The sequence below is a fragment of the Brienomyrus brachyistius genome, chromosome 18 (assembly GCF_023856365.1).
Source record: "Brienomyrus brachyistius isolate T26 chromosome 18, BBRACH_0.4, whole genome shotgun sequence".
Taxonomy (NCBI): Eukaryota; Metazoa; Chordata; class Actinopteri; order Osteoglossiformes; family Mormyridae; genus Brienomyrus; species Brienomyrus brachyistius.
Genome location: NC_064550.1, coordinates 7,102,566 through 7,125,058, shown reverse-complemented (window position 1 = coordinate 7,125,058; position 22,493 = coordinate 7,102,566). Strand labels below are relative to the sequence as shown.

Genomic DNA, 22,493 nt, shown 5'->3' with positions numbered 1-22,493 from the left:
ATCTATAAAGTTTATGAAATGTCATCATTCATTGTTTCAATTTAAATGAATCGGAAGATTTTTGCGGTTGCTATTAACCTTAATTCATTTGAACCTTAATTCATTTAATTCGTATTATACTCAAGGTACAATAATCCTCACGCGGTATAAAGCCATGATTTTAACAAAGGTAGCGATGAACAAGTCCGTGGACAAAATGTACGAAACCGCAATATAATTTATGATTTGTTGGATTCCACTTCCTTTCTCTCCTTTCTCTCTTACCTTATAACTCGCAGGTGAGCAGTGAGGGGGGGTGGTGGTCGTGGTTAGGACGATTCAGAGACCCTAAAATTTGAAACATAATCGGACTGGTTTGAGCTGGGGGCCCCCAATATGATATGCTGTCATGGCGCCCAAAATCTCCAGCAGCGCCCGTGGCCATCGACAAAAGGTTTCCATCAACAAGTTGCAGTAAGTCATAGGCATGGTTTTTTAAAATATATATTTTTATTTAAAATTTACACCAGTGTAATGATACTACAATAAAACATCGTAGCTGTAAAATGGGTCAGAGTCATGAAGCACACAACAGAAAATATAACACTATGAAGTTTACATAAAGAATTGTTCTCCAGATATCAGGTGGGTAGTTACTAAGCTTATTGGAACTTGACAAGGCATGTTTTTTCAAAAAAATAAAAATTACAAATCAATAGGATTTCCTTTACTTAAAAGTATTAAAAATGACCATGAGGACACAATGATTCAATACTGGTACGATACATGGTTCACTGCAGCATTTGGCAAAGCAATTTATAAATACAAATGTGGAAAAAAGAGCTAAAACCACTTCTGTAAAAATAAAACATCCAAACTCAAACATAAATTATGTACAGAATCTATTTGTTTTAAGTTATCCAAGACAGATTTTTGCAGTAGCATGCAAATTGGATGTAGACAAAATGCATAATAGACTGTGTGACCTGTAATAGATAAATGGTGTTAAACTCAGAAAAATGCATTCATTTAATCCTTAGATACTTTTTGCTTCAATTCATTTATTGCATGGTTTCCTGTGGCTTCTGTGTCTCTCTGAATCGGTGCTGCAGTGCAAAATTGAAATAAGGCTGTACGGTTCCGGCAACATCCCAAAGCCGTCATATCCGCCTTCTTCAATACCATAGACTCTGAGCTTCGGACTACCGAAGAAATTAATTAAAATTCACCGCAGCAATTAGCACGTGTGTAGTTATTTAAAAAAAATAATAATAAAATTGTGGTATCTGACATGCATTAATATTTGGCTTTAAACAACCACACAACAGGTCAGTCGGCTGATTTTTTGCAAAAACACTTCAGGAATCTTAAGCACATTATGAAATGAAAAAGCCATTATATGAGGAAATAGACGTACAAAATTATACTAGTTGTATTCAATAACATAGCTGCCTAGAGCACCCGATATTTTACATCAACCTCCGCTGTTTTGAGCAATATGTCCATTCGTCTTTATAATTTGGAACCTACGTTCCAAACGTAATGGAAGCTTCATTACTTATCTCTCTCTGAATTACCTTGCTAAGGGGGGCAAATTAACAACTGCAGGTAAATGCAGTAAGGATCAGGTAAAGAAAAAAAATAATAATAAAAAAAAAAAACACACGTACACACACACGCGCGCACACGTGTACACACACACACACACACACACACACACACACACACACACACACACACACATGTTCCACAGACCTTCAGCGACATGCACGAGGCCAGGCATCAGAGGCTGCCCTATATTTTTTTAAATTACCCTCACCAAATGCCACAGTTAGCAGGATGGACAACATGTCAGGGGCAGGGGGTGGGGGGGGCAGAGAGATCAGGATAGACAGGGCAGTATGAGCGAGACAGATGGCTACTTCCAGGGAGCGCAGCAAATCCCCTCTTCAGTCAGGCAGCCAAGACACACTGTATTAAAAGAAGCTAAAGGGGGAAAACAGAGAGACAGGTGAAGATTACAAGGGTGGATCAAGCCAGAAGGGGGAGCTGAGCTGAGCCTGTGCGAAGCAGCCCTCTGGGGCCCCCAGGATTCTACACAGACTTCCCCGCACTTAACCACACCCTTCCTCATCCCCAAAGACAAACATCCTGCCATAATCACTTTGAGAAAAGGGAGGGAGAAAATCTTTTCCCTCTACATCACTTATATGGTTATAAATGAGTCTTAACAGCAGTGGAGATTCCAAGCGTTTAAAGGGTTTAATATTCCAGTGTGTTAAAAAGCACTGCAGTCGGAAGTGACCATCCTGCAACAGGCTGAACATACACATGCGCCACAAAAATCAACACTGATTACGTTACAATACACAAAGATTTCGTTATGTCAGCAAAATCAAACACACGAAATGAAACGCAAGTTCACCCACTGCAGATTTACTGCCCGCTAAACAAAAGCAAAAGGTTCTACAGCAAAGTACGAGGGGAGGAAACTGTGTGGCAAAGCGACAGGAACTAGCTGGCTGGGGTCTGAGGCCTGTCTGACTGATACACTGTGTCACATTCTTTAGCATGGAATCAGTCCACTCTGCAAAGTGATGATCACTAAAAGGAATTTCCTGTGATTCTGATTGGCTACAGTTTCCAACCAATGAGAAAAGTTGCGTTTGTGAAAATCAAGTTTGTTTGTAAACGAAAAAAAAAAAATCTTCACACTGTATAAAGTTTGAGGATAAAGATTACACAATATCTACGCTATTTATTTCCACTAAGCAGAGTTAAAGTAAAAAATAAAATAAAATAAGCATGGATCATAGCGCAGTCATCCACCAAATGGGGGGGGCAAATTAGGCAACACGTTCCAGTTTCACTGGCAGTGAAATGCCGAGGAGGCAGTGAAACAGTGATGCGAACAGTAGAAAAACAGAACCCATGTTTTCCCACAGATTCAGGAAGAAGGTTGGGGGGGGGGGGGGGTGGGGGGGAATGCACTAACTTCTGAGGACCGGGTAAGTGATGCAGTGACACAAGGAGTCTGTCAGCAAGGAAGGTCAGTTTATTGCTTTTTATTTGCTTTGAAGAAATAGATTTTGTCCAGATACAGAGTTGCTCCCTTCATTGTAGTTTGCTAAAATTGTGCTTCAGTATAAATTGGGGGGGGGGGGTGACAATAACACAATATTTCATTTTATATTTTTTATATTATATTATACCTTATAGAAGACTATGAGGTATGACTGCAGGTAAATCCTGAGGAGTAACATTCACACACAGCATTCTTCTGTCTTCTGCTCTTGTTTCACTCCCACAAATAATAACAATTAACCAAAAAAAATAATAATTCTAAATAAAAAAATAAAAAAAACACCTGAATCAGCAGTAGCTGCACATAAAAAATTGCACCACACTGCAGCATGCAGAACTGGGACACAATGCAATAGAATAAGCTCATAAGAAATGTACATGTTCAAGGACCTGAAATGAGTCTTATAAAAATGCATATCTCAGCAGTCCCTTTCACATTTACGACTGGCTTCTTCCATCAGTATGGAATGCTTTTTTGTAAAAGGGAGGGGTCAGGGAGGTGTGGGCGGGGCATAAATGGGACAGGGCGGGGCCAAGAAGGGTGTGGGGCAAGACGGGGCCGGGATGGGGCCAGGCAGAAAACACAGGGAAGCTAACACAAGGAATTGCTGAGAAATTCACAGCTGGCCAGGGAAGCACTTTCTACAGGGAGCCTCAACTGGAAAACGAGAGAGAAGGACCATTAGAGGAGGAGATTGATGATAAACTTGATGCAAACCAAAAGTAAGTGTGTTTGAAACAGAACTGGGTAATTAGTAATTTTAGTATAGCTGAACAGAAACAGCACTGAAGCACTGAAGCAGTGGCAGTAAGTGTGACAAATCAGAAACTACGGTGAAGCTTTTTTTCCCAGTGCAAGTACTTTGAAATGGTTTCCTTAAATGCTGAAAGCGTGAAGCTTGCAGGGAAGGCCAGCATGGCTAGCTAGAAAACGGAAGCGAAAGATGAACCACAGCTGACGAATCTGCCACGGCTGCGTTCAGCGTGAAGGACCCGCTCAAAACAGACGGCTCTCGTTTGATTGATTGTAATCAGCGTTATTTATGTACTGTGAGTCACACCCTCTGTCTGGCTACAGATTATTCTCTCACTCAGACCACACAATCTGTGACAGAACCGGGGGCACCTTCCACCCTACGTCTCCCCCCCCCACCTGAGTCACTAGATGAGCAGAGGCCCCCACTGGTACAGCCCAGCGTGACAGACGGGTCCGTGTCCCTGCCGAGTGCTCCACGAGATGGCTCCTCTACAGCCCCAGTACAAGGAACCGCTGTATGCTTCGATCTGTCATGGCCACCAAAGCAGGCAGCTCACAGGCTGACGGCCGAGCAGGACCGAGGTCCTTCCTGCTTGGCGCTGGCTGGAAGCGACGAGAAACAGATACCCAGCAGCCGGATCCAGAGCCATTTCCAGGGAGCAGCCGCCTGCGATTCGTTTTCCAATATTAAAACTAAACGAGGCTCTGTGACGAGGTCTCCGTACGCACGGCCTGCACTACTTTCTAAAAATAAGTTCTCATGTCCCAAGTTACATTAAATTTGGAATCTTTTTATAAAGTAATGCAATTATGCAAGAATTTTATGCAACGCTTGATGTTTTCCATGCGGAAAGTAGTTATTCCACTTCCATTTATTTGGTACTTTAGCCAACAGTTTGTGTATTTTACTATAGCTACTGAGGTGAAGTCTATTACTCCAGGAGCTAGAGGTTACCTGCTTACTGGTAAATGACCTAGCTTTCGTATAGAGATGGGCTAGCTATGTTCAGTCGTGGACTATTCAGCATTTCCCTTTTAACCCATTTAAACGACCAGAGTAAAACGCACCCTCTGCAGAGAGCAGACCTGAGTAGCACTTGTTAGGTTGGCTGTTTGGGGTCAGTATCATGGCCAAAGGCATCATGTGGCATGCATAAGGGAGACGGGGCAGGGTGAGATGCAAAACAGCACATGCCAAACCTGTCACAGACTGCTAATGGCACAGATGCACGTTTCTGCAGTGCCACAGCACAGCATCTGATTGGTTGCTGGGAAAACAGTTATCTGGGGCCCATTGGCTGGATCCGACTGTGGATCACATGGGGAACCCAGACTGAATGTTGTGTGTCGATTTATAGCGGATTTAAGGACAAAGCTTACTGTCGTACCCAGCGACCTGTGGGCCTTTAGTAGAGAGAACCAGGTAAACTGGAAACGGACACCAAAGAGAACAGCGTACTGCTCAACATAAAGCTTTAGAACAGCAGAAAGGAGAGGAAGGGACTATAGGGGAAATCAACTCCATGTTAGAGAAATTATCAAATGAAAATTAAAAAGCATAGGTGGGTTAGCGGGAAAGACGTCAAAGAAAAATAATTTAAAAAAATAAAATAAATAATAATAATAATAAAAACACACATTGACTTTCCTAGACCCAAAAACCAATGCCTCAAAAATTAAAGATTGTAACATTGTGGATCTCTGTGGACACCCAGTATGTTGCATTAGTGATCAGACTGGCTGCATTTATGACTAAATTGGCCAATTACCTTTGGCTTTAAGTTTGAACAGAACAGAAAAAAACAAGAAGATTTAGAAAATCCAAAACATACATCATGTTATGGAAAAATAAACTAATACACATTCACTACTGAAAATATCTACTTCAAGTCATGTATAATTGCGACATTATACAAAATTACGTAAAATCATAAGAATGACTTGCTGAACATTCTGTAGACTATTAACCCCCTAAATCTTTTTGCTCTGGACAAACATGGGTCCCACACTCAAATATGGCTTAAACAAACAAACCAAACAAAGAGTGCATACCATAGGAAAACAATGATTTACTGGCAACTGTAAGCGTGCTGTGCAAGTTCACGTTCATAAAGGTTCACATTTACCTCAGACTAATCAGACTGGTACAGAATCCACGTGACCATCAACTGCCCATCTTACACCACAACTTACGCTAAAATGCACGGGTAGGTATGTACAGGACATGGACCCTTTCGTAGCTTCTAAATTGCACATTAGGGAAATAGTAAGCTTCCTTTCCCCGTACAGTCAGTGGTAATCCTTCTGTAAGGGTATGTGGCCACAGGAGATGGGGCTGCACCAGCATACCTGAGATGCCTAAGAGCCGGACGGGGTGACATCGGCAGCGATACTCACTTTTTCCTCTCCTTGTCTCGCTTGAGTGTGGTGGAGCCCCCTGCCTGCTGGGCCTGGGACTGCAGCAGCTCTGTAGCCGTCTTCCTCTGCTTGAAGGCGTTCAGCTCCTCCTCCAAGGATTTCTTCTTATCCTCCAGCTTCTTCTTCTCATCCTGGTGGAGCTTCTTCAGCCGGTCAAACTTCTCGTGCAGCTACAAAAATCAGATCAGCAGGGGAATGAGTGCGATTTTGGCAAGAAGCGTCTCGCTGATTACCCAGATCGAGAGAAAGACACGACAGGGAAGGAAAATGGAATGCAGGTTGTTTGATGGGTGGAAGTTTCCTCGCACTATGCATGCACACGGACCCACGCACCTCCTTTTCTGCCTCCTTGAGCTCCGCCTCCTTTTCCTTCACCCTCTGCACGAACATCTGCCTCATCTCCTCCTCCTTCTTCTGCAGCTCACCCATGAACTCGTTCCTCTTGGCCTCGTACGTCTCCTGCAGGCTGTGCAATAAGCCAAAGTGGTAAGAAAAAAAAAAAGTTACTTCATATATCAGGGGTTCGGACCAGATGTGGACCAAACACCAAGCTGATCCGGACCCAGCCTGTAAAACACCTTAGGAACCAATATGATTAACAGTCTGAAGCACAAAAATACAAGGTAGAACCAGCAAACTTCTCTCAGACGTGAGGTTTGACGGGTGACCCGTTGTTATATATTGATATCTATATTGAAGGTTGTTAATTCGTGAAATGCTGTTTTGTTATTGAAAATTGTTCCGCACCTCAGATTCTGAACAAAACTCTGATGTGGCCCATTGACCTGAAAGTCTGAGAACCCCTGTCATACATGATAAAAACAGAAGTGTATACAGGGGCGGAGCCACTGGCCCCAGCTGAAAGATGATTGGCTCTCCTGTTGCTCACAGACTATCATTGGCTGATAAGGCTGGTCGCCCTGTATTAATTATGGGCCCTCTAATGCCCCGTTATGAACCTCACATGAACGCTACACAGAGAATAGCGGGAGGATCACCTGAAGGGCTTGCTGTCGGGGTCCGTGTCCTTGAAGCCCATCTCCTCCAGCTTGCAGCGGCGGTACAGCTCGTAGTGGCGGGTGTGCGTCTGCTCGCGCAGGTCCTCCATGTTCACGCGGATCAGCATCTCCCGCAGCTTCACGAAGTCGCAGTGGCTCTCGTTCTCCACTGCCAAGAGAACCACGGGCCATAGGAAAACCACCACGGCATTTTAACGGGACAATATACAGATGGCATCATTATTGGCTACAGTCGCCAATGCAATTATAGACTGAATTTTTTTGTTTATTTTCAAATTTTCATTTGAATTCAAGTCTAGTTTTAATTAAGTTCTCTGTGTGGTTGTATTATTTTTTAAAAGGTATTTCTGTGTTGCATTTTAGCTTCAGTTTGTTTTAGTAATTGTAATTCTAGGAATCGACTGAAAGTTGTACAGCTATTTTACATCTTATCTTCAGAGCGTCCTGCATGAAGACTGAACACTATGTACCGACGTCCTCAAAACGGCCAAAACGTTTTTCAGGTTATTAAACATACGCCAGTCATTATTTTCACTAAATAGTATGAAAAATGGTAACGGGAACTATTTGACATTTGTTGTAATTTCATTTCAATTAGTTTCAGAACCAATATAGTTTGTGTTTGTTTAATAGTAGCTTTTTCAAATTTTCACATCTTAAAATTTATTTCAGTTTATGAAAGTGTAGTTTTTGTCAACGGTAACAGCCCCCCTCCCCCGATGTTCCGCATTGCTAACGGCCAGCTGCTGCCCCCCCCCCCCACACACTGGGCGATGCGGTGACAATTTCAGAAGCAGCCCGAGGCACCACCATTGTGTTAGGGCTAGGTGCTGTTGCCGGGGCGATCCCCCACCCCCCCCACCGTGAGCCGCAGCGACGCACACGAACACACGAAACATACATTCTACGTGTTCATGTGACTCCACGTGTCAAGTGCCTTCCATTCATAGACTCCCTCACTAAAGTTTAAGAGAGCAGACTATCAGTATTACGGACCCCTGTAATACCCATTTTGGGATATATCATTGAAATGAGGACATCGTTGTCTACTGACCGTTTCATTCATTGTTTGACCTATATTGCACCAGTCCTCTAAAAATAGTTGTGAGTGACTCATGTTTAGTTCTTGCATATCCATACATATGTGGGGAGGTTTAAATGCCCAGTCTAGGGGAGACGGAGCTTATTTACAAAAAAAAATAAAAAACCTGGCGTTCCATCCAGGGTGCCCCCACCTCATACCCTGTGTTTCCCGGGACGGGTTCCAGGCTCACCACTATCCTGGACTGTATATGCGCTCAATTTCTCATTTTATGCTGCTGCGGTCGCTTATGCTTTGTGCGAAAAAAAACAAAAAAAAAATGAACAGCTACATGCTGTGACAATTCACAAACTCCTGTGATCCAAAAGTGGTCGGCATGAAAATGACCGCAAACATCATCATTATTATTACTGCCACCTCACACAATCACATTCCGGTAGAACTTTATAAAAGTCCTTCAAAATTGTCCCCATTGCAGGGTGGATACAAAAAGATTAAAAAAGGCAAAATATCAAATGGTTACGAATCTCCCAAAATGCTCACAAGCGATTTCCATTATCAGATTCCGAATGAAACAAACCACACGGCATGAAGCTGAAGATTCCTCCTCCTAAGAGGGGAACCCCCTCCTAAGGCTGCTGTGCTTCCAGCCTCCATGCCTGCATTCACGCACTACCCGCCCCAAAGTGCAGGAGGAACGAAAGGACAAGTGGACCAGGGTCACATGACACAGATCAGCAGAGCTTCCTGTGTGGAACGTGTTGCCGCTCACCCTGCACGGTTCCCCAGGGGTACTGACGCGCCTTCACCATCTTGTTCCCGATCTTCACTTCCTCAGTGCTTCCGACCACGGCGAACGGCAAGTGTCCCTGTGAAGGCAGTACAGTGGTAAACGTGCTGCAGTGGACCGGAGTGACCCCGCCAAGCCCCAGACACACATTCACAGTGGCTGTCCGCTTTATCACCCCAGGGTCTTTTGGTTACATTAAATACTATATTTAAATAACTCAGAATTCACAAGCTCTGGGGCACCTTAGCAGAAGAGCAGTATGCACTGGCTTAGTGCAGAATTCAGAAGTGTTTACAAACAGAAGATCAACAAATGCAGACCCCCAAAACATACCAGAGACAAGTCATATTCTCAGTAAGCTGGTATCTAATTTGACTTTCTGCTACACTTCACATCCTGTGACCAATAAGTTCCGTAGCTTATCGGGGACTACAGCAGCGCTGGGCAGACAAAGCACAAACTAAAGAGGATTCTTTAATGGGCATACAACAAGTGGACAATGCATTTCCAGTGTAGGAGGAGGTAATGCAAAGAAATGATGTGTGAGATCACAACAGCACAGGAAAGACATTCACTACATGAAGCCACATCTGCTTTAGAGACTAGATGCAGAAAATATAGTGGAATATAGAACAGTTATTCGAGCAACCACAACAAAATTAAGTAATGCAGTTGAAGTACAGAACAGGGTACGGCAAAAAGAAGCATTCTAGAGATTCCGCGGCCCTGAAGGAGAACAAGGACCCATGCAGTGGTAAGAGCAAATGCTGTGAAGCTGCAAGCCTGCAGTTTAATAATTAACATGTTGGCCAGACAGAGCACTTTGGAGAGACGACTACATTTACTGCATTAATGACCTGGTGCCAGAAGTGCGAATCTAATTAGATTAATTAGCTAGGCCCTCAACACATTTGCCTTACTTCAGACAGGCCGTTTTGTGTTGTATTTTAGCCCAAAACGGCCTGTCAGGAGTACGGCAATTGTGCCTTTCGTGACACACACCCCTTCCCTGTGGCTGCCAAAGTGAACGCTTCCTGCTTTAAAACTCACTTGGACCAGGCTTTTGACTTTACTTCCTTTGTGGGTCCATTTCCTGATTCTAACGGAATGTTAGACACAGATGGTTTCAAGGAAGAAAAAAAAAATAGGTTACCTCTGAATCTAAGGGCGCAGATTTTCACAATAACCGGAGCTCTGAAGGAACTTAACGGATTAACCAAAAGAAAGCTTTCATCTCGGCGGCTTGGCCAAGTTGCTCTTCCACGTTTAACGTTTTTACACTCTCCCGCTTCCCGAGGATCATCGCCAATCCTTCAATTACTGCTGCTTTCCAAAAAGGAACTTAAGAGAAATAAAGCGATAATTCCCCATAGAGTCCGGTTACGTAACTAGCCGTGCCCAACACCGCGAATCCCAGCGAACGCAATACGAGGCAAGTAGCGTTAGGCGCGGCCAAACTGCCCTTAATACCTTACATTCATGGTGGAGTTGATTTCGGCCACAGTCTCGTCGTCAGTGGGGAACTGATAGATCTGAACTCCGTTGCTGACCAGCTCACTTGTGATCTTGATCTTAAACTTGGCGAGTTCGCTTTTGGAGACGGCGTCCGACTTGGCGATGATGGGAATGATGTTGACCTACGGCAGCACAAGAAACGGGATTTAAATCAAAACTAGGTCCGAACAGCTGTAAAATCTGATTTATACCCCACACACAGACACATGCACACACAGCTCCATTATACAGAATATTTAAATATATTAATGAATTCCAGCTCATGGATATCATCATTAATGAATTAGACACTGGCCAAATTATTGCAGTTAGCTTGTGGAATAAAGATGAAGGTGAAATATTCAGAGAGAAACTAAACATGCAGCGCAGCCAACTGTGCGTCGCTTGGCCACAGACATCCTACGAGCCCACGGGAGACACACAGGATGGGTAACCATGGTAACAAACATGAATCACTCAGTCCTGATGGGAGTGCAAGCGAACGACGTCCAAAAAGATTTCCGCTGTTTCTGCCATTCTCCTCCTTGCAGAAGAGACAGCTAGCGGCTAAAAGCCCGAGTGACACAAGTCGCTAAAGGGGACAGAAGGTGACAGGAAGCCGAGCCGAGAAGCACCTTCCCAAGTGCTGAAGAAAATCAGGAGCACGGTCTACGCCGCGTGAAAGAAGGGGAAACGATGCATATATGCTAGTGAACTGGAAATTGTAGAACGAATTCAAGTATAAATTTAAATGACTAAATTTTACTTAAATAATTGTACATTTAATAATACAAATATTAAGTGTACTAATTGTAATTGTTCTTTTTTTCAGACCTGACATTGTTGTAAAGAAAATACAAAATTCACTCTGAATTTGAAACAATATAAAAATTTCTACTTTATTCCTTTTTGTCTCCATTTCCACATCTCTAAGAGATTCTTCAGATTATGAGTCCATGCTGTACGTGGCGTGCGAGCTAAATAAGTGTGTGTGCCTAAGGGTGTAGCATCCTGCAAACAGCGTATATTACTGCTGCTTAAACACAGCACATATGAAGCCATTGAAGCTGTAGGATCACCAACAGAGGCTGCACATTCGGGATTTTACCTCTACGGGCACAAACTGTACTGCCAGGGGGAGTTCCACGAAGCAGGATTTTTTCATTAGCCAGATAACTTAAGCCAGAAGTAAGGACCATCCAATAGGAATGCCGCTTACCTCTCCTCCTATTGGACAGTTTCCATGTTTGGCTTTGGTTATCCAGCTAACTGGAAGATTCTGCTTTGTGGAACACCCCCCCCCCCCAGATGTGCTTACAATGCACTAGTATTTCGCAAATACCAGCATGCAACCATCACCGAAAACATCTGACTTCCACGTGTAAAGAGACCCCCCCCCCCTTCTCCACGCCCCCCAAACTGCCCTAAAGACCCTTGTAGTTATCAGTTAAAGTAAACAAAGAGTAAAGTCAGCAGGAACACCAATGGCAGTGTAGCCTGCTTTGGACACAGCCGGCCTGGCAGCGTCGAGGCCCAGCAAGACGGCAGCTCCAAAGGCCAGTGGACTGTGGAGATACAGCCCTTGGAGGAGCCCTGGGTGCTTATTGATCTGTTGTAACAAGCTGCTCTCTCCGTGCAGATTGTCCTACAGTACAGCTAAAACAATACCGCCACTATCACAAACAGCCAGCAATAGGTTCAGAGATGCAAATGAAAACCAAATGAATTTCGACACACAAATCAGCAACGGCTTCTCTGCTATATCCAGGAAAAACAGCACTGTGAGAGTTCGTGGTAAAAACTGAAGCTCGCATTTAAACCTTAATTATTCACAACTACTATGAAGTTTACAGCTCAACTAGTGTTTCGTAGTCCAACTGTGACCTCTTGTTTTACACCGAAGTTCACATCACCTCTTCTGGCATTTAATAATTCTGACAGTGAAGCTTACATTTTGACTGTAGATTTCACAGTAGAGAAGTGTGCCAATTCACTGTAAAAATTCATGGCTGAGCTGTTAAAGTACATAGCAAGTCACTGTCAAACAGGTTTTCGGTTTTACTATGAAGTTTCAAAGGGCAGCGTTTCCTGGGATACCAGTCGCCCACACCAACATTAGCTGTGACTTCCCCATCGCCACATGTTACTTCCCGCTGAAGCAGACTGGTGTCTTCGCTCAGCACTGCTGACCATCCCTCACCTTGCTGTCCAGCTTCTTCATGGTGACCAGGTCGAGGGACTTGAGCGAGTGGCCAGTGGGGGCGATGAAGTACAGGCAGGCATGGATGCGCGAGTCGTGGTAGCTGTGCAGTGTGCGACGGATCTTCAGCTCTTCCTGCAGGTAGGCCTCAAACTGAGTGTCGATGAACTCCACAATGGATTTGTAGCTGCCAGAGAAAGATGGGAAATGGGGATAGAGGTGCTTAAATTACAGGCTGGACCACAATGCAAGGCTCATAAATGGAGGGAAAATCCACAAGTTAGCAAAATGCTTCCTGAAAGCTAAATTTAACCCTCATGTTCAAAGAAATCAGTTGGTTTTTCCCAATCAACCAGGCTGCAACTGATGAGTTTTAATTAAATGTTCACAGTGGCGAATTGAATAATTACAGACCGGAGAGCCAGTTAGCATTAAATTTGAAAGTCAACTACCACAAAATGTGGAGATTTTCCTTAACGGAGTTGCCCCCACAGTCAGTGCAAAGTGCAGCCAAGGAGAGACAAATAGCTTCTAAGTAGCGAGTCAAAGACCACACAAGTAGGCGTTTCCATAACAGCACAAAGGCCATTTCCCCAACTCTGAAAGGTGCCTCTTCAATGACACGCCACCCAGCTCCAAAACCCATCCATCCAGCTTTCAGCCACTTATCGTGAGGAGGCTCTGAAATCGGAACACGTGGATTAGGGTGCACGCCAGACGGGATGCCAGGCCGCTTCAGGGCACAGAGACGGGCTCTCAATCACACCCCACGGGAAGCCGACAGACCGATTAGTCTACATATCTTTGTCGGAATCCTGCATGAAATGAACGGAGAAGAAGCATCACACAGTGGAGGAGGATTCAAAGCCCCATCTTGCAGGTGTGAAGGCAGTAGTGATATGGATTGAGGCCTATAAGCGAATAAACGAATGAAGTCTGTTAAACACATGCAGAAGTAGAGCAATTTCAGCAACATCCAGGACCAAGGGATCATTTAGCCCCAGGAAGCTACAGAAGCATTTCCCATCCTTTTTTAGCACTCAGTATGTAAGGGTTAGCATGTGGCTCAGTGGGCCAAGCCTGTGTGCCTGTACTCAGAAGGCCGCCAGGTCCAGCCCAGCCTCCGCAGAATAGAGACGGCATCTCGCTATGGTCTTACATCAGAGAACCCTGGGAGACCGACAGCGGCCACCTATACCACAACCAGATCAGCTCACTTTTAAACCCTCTGCAAACTTGTAACGTACGTCAGCCGTCTACAAAACGGCTGCAGAGCCAAACCACATTGTTCATCTTTGCCGACTGTCAAAAACGGGAAACAGGCACAATTAAAATCAGGAAGACGAGTGAAGTTAGAATGGATGATGATTTATTCAGACTGAGCCAATGCATAGCTTTTGAGAGTGTGTGCACATGCGCACACACACACACACACACACACACACACACACACACACACACACACACACACACCTCACTAAACCTGAAGAACATGTTATGCTACTGTTCACTATGTACTTCAGATTTCAAAACTAAGGTATTTTATAGCCAAAACACCAAGGTAAAAGCCACATTCATCACACATGAATTCATTGGCACAATGAACCAGCTAAAATTAACCAGCTATTTTTAAAACCAAGAGCAGCCAATAAATAATGGTCTCAATGGCATAATAGCCATATAGTTTGCAGGGACCATAAGTAAGTGCGAACCTCTGCTCCCAGTTTAGCTGCTTCATCGGGTCAATAAGAACATAAATGCACCTTTAAAAAGGGGCCATCATTCCAGATAAGCATCAGCAGCTGTGGCCTAAACTGACAAGGAGACCCGATATGAATACCTGATCTCTGACTAGTGGGAGGAGCTAAGCTTTGTTAAACATAATCGTATAGTAGTTATGACAAACTCTGATCATTTAATGGAGAAGATAACCATTATGGCAAGAGTCTGCAGCAAAGAATCTGCAAGGTAAGACAGCTACAGAGCCTGGATTAGTTAGATTACAGTCATGTAGTCCATCCCGTGGCCTGCCTGTAAGGTACCGGATAGCTAGAGTCTGGATTAGTTAGATTACAGACATGTAGTCCATCCTGTGGCCTGCCTGTAAGGTACCGGATAGCTAGAGTCTGGATTAGTTAGATTACAGACATGTAGTCCATCCTGCGGCCTGCCTGTAAGGTACCGGACAGCTAGAGCCTGGATTAGTTAGATTATGCTCATGTAATCCATCCCGCGGCCTGCCTGTAAGCTACCGGACAGCTAGAGCCTGGATTAGTTAGATTATGCTCATGTAATCCATCCCGCGGCCTGCCTGTAATCCAAGCTCACCTGTCCTCCTTGTTAATCTGGTCCCCGAAGCCCACGGTGTTGACCACAGTCAGCTTGAGCCGCACGTTGCTCTCCTGCAGCTCATAGGTGTTGGACTTCAGCTGCACACCCGGCTGGTTGTGTGTGGTCGGCTCTCCCTCAAACTTGGTGTTGAACAGAGTGTCCATCAAGGTGGACTTTCCCAGGCCCGTCTCACCTGGGGAGGAGGAGCGGGGGACAGAGGACAACACAATGCATAACATTATAGGGGCTCCTCAGTGATTTATATTTCAAATTAAATACCAGCTGATGATTTGGGCTGCCATTTATAAGTTACCCTCATTAGTACAGTGGGCACTGATTCCACACAGCTACATATTGCTGTGTGCATTGACAATAAGTCCACTCTATTCCATAGATGTACCCAGGCTGCTTTTGGCCCAAGAACTAACCAAAGGGCATTTTCACTCAAAGAACAAAGTGAATCACATTAAATCCACATCAGCAAGATTTCATTAACATACAATAAAACTTTTGAGCTAAAATTTGCTTTGTGAGAACCCGAGTAAATCCAAAAGGACCAAGCATTGCTCAGCTGAAGAAAAGCAAGTATTCTGACCGAGAGACTGAGGCTCGGGATGATGAGAGAGGCTGAAGGCAGCCAGGAGAGTGATTTCAAACGCCACGAGAAGCACAGTTTATTTCCATGGTTACCAATACCCAGTTCGACATCTACATGCTGCATTTAACAGTAAACGTGTTAAAGTAACAAGTGAGCATCATGCAGGTCTGGGAGGACTGGAGTCACCCTTCCCTTTCCAAGCCTGATAACGTCAAATTTCTATCATAAAAGCTCTGCGGGGGCAGTCGGATGAGTCCCACAGCCCCCCCGAACTCAGGAGGAACCAAAAACAGGACTTGGCAGAGTCCCAGCTCTTCTCTGAAAAGATGTCCTGGAGCTGGAACAGACCTGGTTCCCGCAAAAACAGGGACACCGAGGGCAGTCAGACCCCATAGTGAATAACGAGCTCGGCGTGCTGCCATGCTTTATGCGTCTTAGATAATGTTAGGGTGGCAGTGGGCGGGGCCTGGATCCTACAAGCTGTCTTTGGTCGAGCACGCTCTTACCCCCCCCCCCCCCCCCCCGCGCATTGGGCACGGTCTTCTGCAGGAACTCTCACAGTCCAAAGACATTCCAGTGGTCAAACTGGTATCTCTAAATGGTCCACAGTGTATTACAGTGTGTGCATGTAGGCGCCCGGCCATGAGTCTTTTTTTCACCCAGGCTGCCAGTTTGGTTAAAAAAAAAAAAAATCACACCAAAGGAGACGTTTCGATGGTCTGGTTCCCATCGTTTTTTCCCCCCAGAACTTTACAGTTAATTGACAGCGTCACAGAAGACTGGATCAGAGATAAGGGGATATTTCTATACAATATTAAAATCAGGATGTTAATAAGTTACAACCAACGGACCAATTGCACATTGTCTCATAACCTCTCTCTCACGTTCTCATGCACACACACCTTTGTGGGGACCGTCCATTCATTTCTATGGCCAAAACCCTAATCCCAGCAATGACGACCCTAACCCCCACCCAGCCTTAACCTTAACCATAAGTAACCAAACAAAATACAAGACTTTTTTTGACACAGAGACTTAGCCACTCATTGCCCCCTGTATTATACAGTAGGGACCTAAAAAATATCTGCACTAGTAAATACGTTTTACCACATTTTGGGGACATTTGCTCTCCATAACATGGTAAACACACGCACACACTTACTTTTGGTATTCGATGAATATTTTGAGCAAAAGTCTATTGAGAGACAGTAAAAATTTGCACATTTCTCTTTTTATGCTTGGAGATGAACACAGACAAACTGGCCATCCATGGCATTTTCCTTTGACCTGAGGCAGGTCAGTTCCTGCAGTCCAGGGCACCAACCTGATCCTTTTCCAGGAATGTTGGGTCTCTGCTTCCGAGATTTCCAGTGTGGCACTGGTGTTATCAGCTTTTAAATTGCCCACCCCCCAGTAGCCAGCTGTCCTTTTGTAGAGGTTTGCTTTCCCCAAAGCAGCCCTCGCCTCTTCCCTCCGGGCTCAAGCGGCACCGGCATGGCAGCCGTTCGGTGGAAGAGCCCACAGGCTCAGCCGCCAATAGCAGCCATTCGGTGGAAGAGCCCACAGGCTCAGCCGCCAATAGCAGCCGTTCGGTGGAAGAGCCCACAGGCTCAGCCGCTAATAGCAGCCGCTCTAGGTGCTGAACCTTCGCCTGAAGGTGATGAGCTCGCGGGCTTCACTGTCCTGCTGACTCTCCCTTAACACATAGCTACGGGGAGATCTGTTTACCCTTAAAATCGATGCATGATTTGAAGGACTCTAGAATGTCCTTTTGAAAATACATATTATTACCTGTTAATAATCATGATTTTGGCAAAACAAGTTAAACAAAAACAAACCTATTCATCTGCTTAAGTCTGAAATCCACCGGTGTTACTACCAATAATATTTAGTTATATAACCCTTATATATAGTTAAAGAAACATCAGTTCAAAATTTGACCAACAGTTATGTGATTCTGTACTACTTATGTGTTTTCCATTGTATGCCATGGTCTGTGCTATAGATCTATAGACGTGTAATATGAACTTTTTTTAATATGATCATTTTTACACATCATATTTAAGACACATTACTAGACTGACACTAATAGACTAAGACTCATTACAGTAACTGATTTTTTTTAGGACTAACAGTAGCTGTCAGTTCTGGTGGAAGTGAAATTAGGGCAGAAATAGTCATTAAAACAAACAGGGGAAATGAGTAGGAAAGGGAGCGAGATTACAGGAGCCGCACGAGTCACTCACCAACGCAGAGGATGTTGAAGCAGAATCCCTGGCTGACTGACTTGTTGACCAGCTGGTCCGGCATGCTATCAAAGCCCACATGGCCAGAGAGCGGAACGGATCGCACACCTTCACCCTGTCAAAACGAGAAGGCGTCATCGTCTGCTGTGAACCGCATGTTTCGGTCTGCTAGGAACTTCCAATAAATAGAGCACTTTGCTCATTGCCAGAGGGGAACGATTGATGGTCCTGCATTTTGGGATCCTGCAGATGTGGCCCATTTAATCCCACTGACGAATCAGAGCATCACGCTGCCAATAGCTCCCCGGACAAAACTGCGAAGCTCGCAGTCGGCTGTGCGTACGAATCAGCAGCGAAAGTTGCAAAAAAATCCAACATCGATAACATATTTATAAAGTGTTCTTCAGGTTTGGATTACTTGACAGACAACCTGCTGAGAGATCCACATCATGCATCATAATTAATTTATCATTTTTCTACACAAATGAAGACACACTGTAAACAAACTTCTGACCACCATACTGTAGAACCGTGTGGTCCACACTGTTGACAGCAGACCAGCTGCACCGATACTCCAGTGTTGACACGACCCAACTGCACATACAGAAATCACCAAGCACCTTGAAGACCTGTTCGCAAACGTTTTGCCCAGGGGCCCACACAACCCATAATCCGTCCCTGCCCATCACATAAAGACATGCCTCCCTAACCTAAACTGCGCTGGTTATGATTGCAGATGGCATCTGTATCCCACACAGGACACATTCAATTAAAATGTAATTAAAATTGTATGTCAATCTATTCTAAAATAAAGCTGATAAGCGGTCAGAGGCGTAGGAGAGATGATATACCAGGGAATATCTTGCTTACTGGAATCTTTCAGCTGCCAGTGTGTGCGTGGGACCGCAAGAGCAAACGCTAAGCTGGGATCACACGGTTATCTGCCCCACAGAATCACGGGGATTGCAAAGGTTTCATTCCCCTTCCTTCCAGTTGCATTTTCAGCAGCTTTGCAAAAGTACAAGTCTAATTTATAGTAAGCAATCTTAGCAGATATTTTACTGTAAATACTACGCCTCCATCGGAAATCCATACGCACGCTGCTTATGGCGTTTCGCATAATCGGTCCCTGCATCCAACTCGGGGGCAGCTTCAGCAGCTTCAAAGTGCCTGCGCAGCTCAGCCGCTTCCCTCCCTCCCCCACCCCCTTTTTTGGGTGGAGGGGAAATATTTAGGATCCTATTTTTTTCAATGAAGTTCATCAGTCGGTGGGTAGACAGACAACGCCCAGCAGGATAACGGAGCCGAGATGGGAAACAATGTAAGTGCCCGAAGCGGAATCGCAGCTGGGGAGGGTAGCGCCGGAATACAGCGCCGCCGCGGATCCGAGGAACCGAAACGCTCCAGTTCTGCGATTAACGCGAAATACATTATTATTGTCTGATCAGTGCATGCGAAGACACAGGCCATTCACAATAGCGACTACATCGAAATCGTAACGTACTCCGTGAAGCCATTATTATACTGACGTATCCTTATTAATCGGACATAAAATATACAGCAAACATAGCATGTGATTAAAACACCGCCAGATTCTGGAAATTTTCATATAGATCTGCCCGTTTGAAAAAAATGGATCCACTGCTTATCTAACAAGATCGTAAAATAATTTTACAATGAAAGAGCCATTGAAGTATACAGCCGTGGGAAAATGACGTATTTGACGGATACATACACGGGAAAGCTGTAAGTTTCCATAGGTCTTGTGTTAACGCAAACTATCTAATTTTCTAAGAAAGGCTGACATTAAGAGAGCATCCAGTGAGGGACTCACCGCTTGCCGAGCTATTTCAGTGGCCGCCATGGTCAGCTTCGCGATAGCAGCCTAAACAGGAAACCAAGGGCAGCCGACAGAATGGTGATATTCCTGCAGGGAGGAGCGTACCATTCCAGGGAGAGAAAAATGCACCAGTGACGAATATAAATCCACAGTTTTCATTTAATAACATTAACCACGCCTGCCATGTCGTGTTCTTTTAGCACATTCATTTGCATAATATTGCAAATAACCTCCATAGAATGTCTTTGGATGCCCCCCTCGTTTTCACAAATGGTTCAGTCTGATTCCTCAAATACTGGACAAATGCCACGCGCAAATTAGGATGAGAGAAACGGGCGGAACTTACGCTGGTCCATTATCACGCAGCCTAGTGCATATATATATATATATATATATGTATATATTATTTCAGCCATCTATTTTTTTGTCTTAGTCCCCTAACAAAATGATAAGGCACTGAAAATTAATACCAAACGCAGAAAATGACTGCTGACAATTAGAAGATCAGTGGTCATTGTTGACACATCTCACCAATGAAATGTGTTGCACAACGAAATGCACTGATACTTAATCTGGTTTATATCATTGTAATACACTAGTGTGATCAGTTGGGTGTTGGTAACATACCAGACAGCGGTGTTGGCCTGCAGGGCTGTTCTGGTGGCACGATGACCTCACATGCCTGGAGCCTGGGGTTTGAGTCTCTGCCATGTGGCCTGTACTACAAAGCGGGGTTACTGTCTTATCGGGGTAACTTGTCGGATTTAAGGTACCACAGTTTAAATGGACTTCATATTCGTTCACTTACATTTTGCCCAGACTACCTTAAATCCGACAAGTTACCCCCGGTAAGGCAGTAACTCCGCTTTGTAGTACAGGCCTCAGGTCGCCTGTGTTTGGAGCTTGCATGTTTTTGCCGTGTTATCATGGGTTTTCCTGTAGGATCTTCAGCCCCCCCACAGTCCACAAACATACTTAGGTGGAGCTGTTGAGCGTGGAGGTGGAGCCTGCAGTGAGGCATTCATTTGGATCTTCTTATACGAGGTTTTTTGTTACAGCTTTTTCTCCGTGAAGCGTGAAAATGGCGGTTGGGTCACGCAGTAAGATAACATTACGAAAATTCATAATAGGGCAAGAATGCCAGAGATGAGGGAATTCATTCGACTGGACTTAAACTAGCTTAGTAGATTAACTCACTTTCTTTCGGTAAGATGAAAGACTGATGTCCTGGAAGACTTAACTCAGCAGGCTGACATTTGTAACAGTTCATACACAGAAACAATTATAATGCTCCTCGTGTTGCTTCCTGATGTAAATGTCAGGGTGACAGAGTGACATGCGTGACCGTGTTCTGGTGTTACTGATGAGATGTGAACAATTCCAACCCTGAACGCTCCCAAATATATATAATTGTTTGAGATACAGGGCTGGTATTTTCAAAATTGGTAACTACAATTTAAGTCATTAACATTCACAGCTCAGTATCCTAGGGTAGTAGTAATCCTGGTTAATCCCTGGGGGGAAAATTCTCTTTTGACCTATACTGTCCTGCTGCGCATGACACACAGACAGGTGAGAGCAAGCTTGGGGTGTTCTGTGTGTGTGAGATGCTGCCTGATCAGCCCCCCCTTGGGCTGAAGGTTAGGGGCTTTGCTCAAGAGCTCACAGACACGTTACTGCACTGCTGCAACCAGGCTCAAACCCACAAACTTCTAGCCCACTGAACCACACACCACCCCTTCACTAAATGCTCTAGAAGGAAGAATATCCGGATATTACTCATAGCTGTTACAATGAGGGTAATAAATTAAATGTGATTTATGCGAGCTTGTGTTAAAAAATTTCGTACACTTGAGATCAATGTAATTTTAACGACAAATATAAAGAAATAAACCTTTCAGAATGGTATGCATTTAGGTTTCATAGAACTGAATTGTTACTCTTCATAATGATTGTAAGTTTTGATGACTACTTATAATGCATACACTGTACATATAATGTAAACATACAAAGAAAGAAATTGAAAATCTCTTGTCTAGTATCCTATTTTTTCCTCAAAATATAAGAAATGTCCATCTAAAGAAAATGTTGTCTACTTCCACTCGATGTAACAGCCGATGTTTAAATTATATCAGGGCCTGACTGCTTTTGCTATAGAGAAGCCTTATCATGTGTTAAGGGCCTAAGGGAGATGCTCTCAACAGGATAATAGAGGTGCTTCCACCAGCAACAGAGCACTGTAATTCCAACCTACTTCAAAGCGACACATTTTCAGGGCCGCTTGAAAAACTATTGTTTGAGTGTGCAGGGTGTTCGATAGAATTGCGAGAGAGAATTGCTTAAATGAAGCAGTTGAACCATGTACTGATTTAATAAAACTCTGAAACACACTACATGTAAGAAGTACTGCAGACTTGTACTTGATCTTATTGATGATTTTCAGGAGGATCCCTTGTGTGATGCATCCGATTCTTCTTCCGTTTTTTTGGAAGGAAATACTTGATGCTTGAATACAGCTGAGGTACTGGCCAACCTTGGTACTTGGTACTAAAATTAATGCCAGGAAGAAGCGGGAAAGAACAATAAGGGAAGCTAGTTGTGTTTGTGTGTTTCTGCAGGTAGATAGTAGAGGATGAAAGAGCTGCTGCATTCTACCTGCAAAATAAGGTGGTTCTGGACAGACCGTCACGAGGAA

General features: G+C 44.3%; 1 protein-coding gene and 1 long non-coding RNA gene across 3 annotated transcripts; one reads left to right on the top strand and one right to left on the bottom strand.

Annotated features, from left to right (window-relative positions):
* Positions 1–466: 466 nt before the first annotated feature.
* Positions 467–19,923, bottom strand: LOC125712871 (septin-6). 2 transcript variants are annotated; one of them, XM_048983413.1, is made up of 10 exons: positions 19,793–19,923; positions 17,959–18,073; positions 15,112–15,307; positions 12,784–12,970; positions 10,565–10,726; positions 9,072–9,168; positions 7,237–7,405; positions 6,572–6,704; positions 6,218–6,408; positions 467–1,965 (listed from the first exon to the last, which is right to left on the bottom strand). In XM_048983413.1, the coding sequence occupies exons 1-10, from the start codon at positions 19,820–19,822 to the stop codon at positions 1,956–1,958; spliced, it is 1,290 nt and encodes a 429-aa protein (XP_048839370.1). In that variant the 5' UTR covers positions 19,823–19,923; the 3' UTR covers positions 467–1,955. The 2 variants fall into 2 exon arrangements, with proteins under 2 accessions (XP_048839370.1, XP_048839371.1); XM_048983414.1 differs by lacking the exon at positions 467–1,965 and adding an exon at positions 3,020–3,721.
* On the top strand, positions 18,881–22,490 carry LOC125712874 (uncharacterized). Its single transcript, XR_007383415.1, has 3 exons — positions 18,881–19,279; positions 22,242–22,319; positions 22,417–22,490. It is a non-coding gene; the product is annotated as an uncharacterized LOC125712874 (long non-coding RNA).
* Positions 22,491–22,493: the final 3 nt, after the last annotated feature.

Coding starts and splice junctions, on each gene's coding strand:
- LOC125712871 (XM_048983413.1), bottom strand. CDS start 19,822: ATGGCGGCCACTGAAATAGCTCGGCAAGCG. Junction 18,074..19,792: donor CTGAAATAGCTCGGCAAGCG/GTGAGTCCCTCA, acceptor TCGTTTTGACAG/GGTGAAGGTGTGCGATCCGT. Junction 10,727..12,783: donor TGAAGAAGCTGGACAGCAAG/GTGAGGGATGGT, acceptor GTGCTGCCGTAG/GTCAACATCATTCCCATCAT.